Below are 3,746 nucleotides of genomic sequence, written 5' to 3'. Positions count from 1 at the left end.
ATGAATTTGCTCTTTGACCCCCCCCCCAGAGGCTCTGATCCCCAGGGAGCCGGACATATGATGCTGTCTTCCCTGTGTAGACAACAGTGCACGGGGAAGGGCTGCAGCGACGGGGCCTCGGGAGCCTAGACAAGCCTCACATTTCAGTAGCTCACGGTCTGCAGCTGCAAATGGGAGAGATGAGGGAAACAGGATGATTTCCCAGCCTGACCTTCCCCGCCCTCTGGCCTGTGGCGTCCAAGTTCCCCTTCTGTGCTGGGCCAAGGCTGTCTCTCTGTCACCCACTGGCTTCCGGTTGGGGCTTCCTCGGTCGCTCCCCACATTCGCGGTGCCTCCTTCCCTGACGGAGGCACTTGGACCCGGGCTCTGCGCTGGCGGACGTGGACATGGTGGCCCTGCTGTTGCTTCCCCTGCTGTGGGGGGGTGAGTGGGCCGAGGGGGGAGGGGCGGCAAGGGTGGGGGAGGGGCCGCAGCTGCAGCGGAGCCTCTGTGTCCCCCAGGGTCCCTGCAGGACGACCAAGGGTACGAGCTCCGAGTGCAGGACTCAGTGACGGTGCAGGCGTGCCTGGGCGTCCACGTGCCCTTCTCCTTCTCCTACCCTCGGAGGTCGTGGCCCTTCTCTGGCGAACCCTTCATCTATTGGTTCCGGGAAGGGGACAACATACACCACAGTGATCCTGTGGCCACAAACAACCCATGGAGACAAGTGAAGCCAGAGACCCAGGGCCGATTCCACCTCCTCGGGGACCCCAGGAAAAAGAACTGGTCCCTGAACATCAGAGATGCCAGGATGAGCGACACAGGAGTTTACGTCTTCCGAGTGGAGGCAGACGATGTGAAATACAGTTACAGAGATAAGAAGCTGAATTTGCAGGTGACAGGTATGGCAGGGGCCCAGGAGAGGACCCTGGGACGTGGAGACTCCCGTATTAGAACAGGAACAGGACACAGGACCACTGCCTGCTCCAGGTCTCGGGGTTTAGGGGTTCAGAAGAGACACAGGACCTGGGGTGAGCTGTGGCTCTGAGGCACGGGTCCCTCTCAGGGTCCCACTCTGGGCCCCCACCCCCCTGGGGCCCAGGCATCTCCCTCTGTCCTCCTCAGCCCCAACACAGAAACCTGACATCCATTTTCTGGAGGCTCTGGAGTCCGGCCGCCCCACAAACCTGACCTGCCGCCTGTCTCTAGTCTGTGATGGGGGAAGAGCTTTCTCATTCTCCTGGGCGGGGGATGCCCTTGACGCCGTGGACCCAGAGACCCTCCAGTCCTCGGTGCTGACCTTCACCCCGAGGCGCCGGGACCATGGCAGCAACCTCACCTGTCGTGTGGAACTCCAAGGAGATCAAGTGACCATGGAGAGAACCATCCGGCTCAATGTCTCCTGTGAGTCTGGAGGGGGGCTGGGTCCCTGAGGGCAGTCGGCTGTGTGTGTGTGTGTGTGTGTGTGTGTGTGTCTGTGACTGTGTCTGTGTGTGTGTGTGTGTGTGTGTGTGTGTGTGTGGAGGGCAGGGATGGAACGAGGGCCAGCTCACTCTTTTATGGATCTGAGCGTTGGGAGCCGAGGTGGGGAGAGGCCATGAAGGGCAGCCATCCCTGCTCCCTGGTTTCCATCCTTGGGTGTTGGGTCAGTTTGCATCCCGCTACTCACCTCTGAAGCAAGGCCGTATCTTTCCATCCTAGATGCTCCGTGGAATCTCAGCATCAACCTGTGCTTCAGAAATGTCACAGGTAGGAAAGGACCTCTCTTCTCCAGGGCTGGGTCCAGCTCCTGGGACCACCTCCAAGCAGAGAGGGTGGGATTAGGGCTTGACTGCCATCACGTATGGGAAGAGCAAGGATAAAAATCACCACCCTCCCTCCCCCACCTCCCAGGCACTAGTCCACACACAGGTTCAATACACATATACACATACACACACACACATATATACATGCACATACACACATATCCAATCCACATCTCTACACATACACACAGACAAATACAGAAATGCACATACACACATGCACATGCAACACACACACACACAAATATGCACCTACACACGCATGGACATGCACACACAGGCCACACACACATACACACCACACACATACGCACTCACGCACTCTGGTCAAAGCCCATTTCGCTTCACCACGGTTCTGCTCTGTGGCTTTCCTCCACAGAAGCCTCCTGAGTCCCATTTCCTGGTGCCTTCACTGCCTAAGTTTCCCAAGGCTTGAGGCTCTCTGTGCTCTTTCCACCAAGCAGCCCGGGCACGTCCCACTGAGACACTGAGCCTCCCCTGAAGATACGAGGCCCGGACACGTTGGGTCAAGCTCCTTCGGGTGTGAGGGTCCAGCCTGGGAAGCCACAGCGAAGCAAGCTAGCGGGCCAGGGGAGGAGAGGGAGACGCCAACTAGATCCTGGGAGGGCGGGAGGGTGAGACCTCGGCCTCCGCTAGCTCTCGCTGCACTTTCCCCCAAAGCCCTCAAGGCTCTGCAGAACAGGGCCTCGGCCCTTCTCATCTCGGAGACCCAGGCGCTGCAGCTGCTGTGTGTTGCTGACAGCAACCCCCCCGCACGGCTGGGCTGGTTCCGGGCGTCCCCAGCCCTGAACGCCACCCGCATCTCCAGCACCAAGATCCTGGAGCTGCCAGGCTTAGGCGCTGCAGAAGAAGAATTCACCTGCCGAGCTCAGAACCCTCTGGGCTCCCAGCAAGTTTCCGTCAGCCTTGCTGTGCAGAATGAGCTGCAGGACAGGTGCCAGGGTAGGCAGCCTGGGCAGGTGTTTGGAATGTGGGAGGGGCTGGGGGCTGGGGACAGACCTTCACCCCTCTCTGCCCTCCCCAGAAAGCCCGTCTTGCTGCAGCCGCGTGACTGAGGCTCAGCAGGGCTCCTGGCCCCTGGTCCTCACCCTGATCAGAGGGGCCCTCATGGGGGCTGGCTTCCTCCTCACCTATGGCCTCACCTGGATCTACTACACCAGGTGAGCAGACCCGTTCCTCTCCAGGGAAGTCTGGTAAATGGCCCTCGAGTTCCCGGTGGGGCTGAGCTGGCCCATCCTGCCTGGAGCCAGAGGTAAATTGTCCGACTCTCTGACCTGAGACAGTGTTGGTCTGCAGGTGTGGAGGCCACGAGGGAGCAGGGCTGAGCCTCCCTCCTTCTCAAGACGGGATTCACGTGCGGATGGGGAGCCCAGAAGACAGCCATGGGGCCATCACTGTCAGCTTCTCCCCGGAAACGCTCGACTCAAACCCTCATTTGCAACCACGAGCTCTTAATTTGCGTGATGACATGAAGAGTCAATACCATTGAAAGGAGACTTTTATTACTCACACCTTCCAAGAGTAGGTGGCAAGTCACGCTGGGCAGGACCAAAGGGGAAGCACCTGGTTTTGCTCAAGAAGCAGGAGCAGGTGCGGAGAAGCCTTTATATGGGGTTTCCATGGGAAAGGCAGGGCTGCGCAGGGAAATTTCTTTAGGATCTGCTCATTTGAATAATTCTGGTGGGCTTTGGGCGGCAGGGGTGATCTGTAGTAATCTGTTACCTGTTCGTGAGTGACTTAGGGTAAGGGAAATAGTGGCTTGGCGAGTGAGGGGTAGCTAAAGGGGTGGTTGGGGATTATGGGGTAGCGATTGATTGGTTTGCATTTTAAAGGTGAGGTCCTGGAACAGCCCTTTTCTGTCTCTAATAATTGCGAGGCGGTGTCCTTTTCAGGCCAGCAAGCTTTTGAAGATGTCAAAACGTCATAAGATACAGAAAA

General features: G+C 58.2%; 1 protein-coding gene across 2 annotated transcripts; it reads left to right on the top strand.

Moving 5' to 3' along the window:
- Nucleotides 1–337: 337 nt before the first annotated feature.
- Nucleotides 338–3,746, top strand: LOC103001014 (sialic acid-binding Ig-like lectin 14). 2 transcript variants are annotated; one of them, XM_057533585.1, is made up of 7 exons: nt 338–423; nt 501–881; nt 1,189–1,383; nt 1,681–1,728; nt 2,469–2,750; nt 2,833–2,968; nt 3,105–3,746. In XM_057533585.1, the coding sequence occupies exons 1-7, from the start codon at nt 387–389 to the stop codon at nt 3,295–3,297; spliced, it is 1,272 nt and encodes a 423-aa protein (XP_057389568.1). In that variant the 5' UTR covers nt 338–386; the 3' UTR covers nt 3,298–3,746. The 2 variants fall into 2 exon arrangements, with proteins under 2 accessions (XP_057389568.1, XP_007179950.2); XM_007179888.2 differs by having other exon boundaries at nt 1,105–1,383.

Source organism: Balaenoptera acutorostrata, chromosome 19 (genome assembly GCF_949987535.1).
Source record: "Balaenoptera acutorostrata chromosome 19, mBalAcu1.1, whole genome shotgun sequence".
NCBI lineage: Eukaryota > Metazoa > Chordata > Mammalia > Artiodactyla > Balaenopteridae > Balaenoptera > Balaenoptera acutorostrata.
The sequence above is the reverse complement of the archived record's forward strand: the minus strand, read 5'-3'. Positions and strand labels throughout refer to the sequence as shown.

Bases quoted from the DNA above. Each gene is read 5' to 3' on its own strand.
- LOC103001014 (XM_007179888.2), top strand. From the start codon at position 387: ATGGTGGCCCTGCTGTTGCTTCCCCTGCTGTGGGGGG. The intron at 882-1,104 runs GTATGGCAGGGG...TGTCCTCCTCAG, and splicing joins GCTGAATTTGCAGGTGACAG to CCCCAACACAGAAACCTGAC. The intron at 2,751-2,832 runs GTAGGCAGCCTG...TGCCCTCCCCAG, and splicing joins GCTGCAGGACAGGTGCCAGG to AAAGCCCGTCTTGCTGCAGC.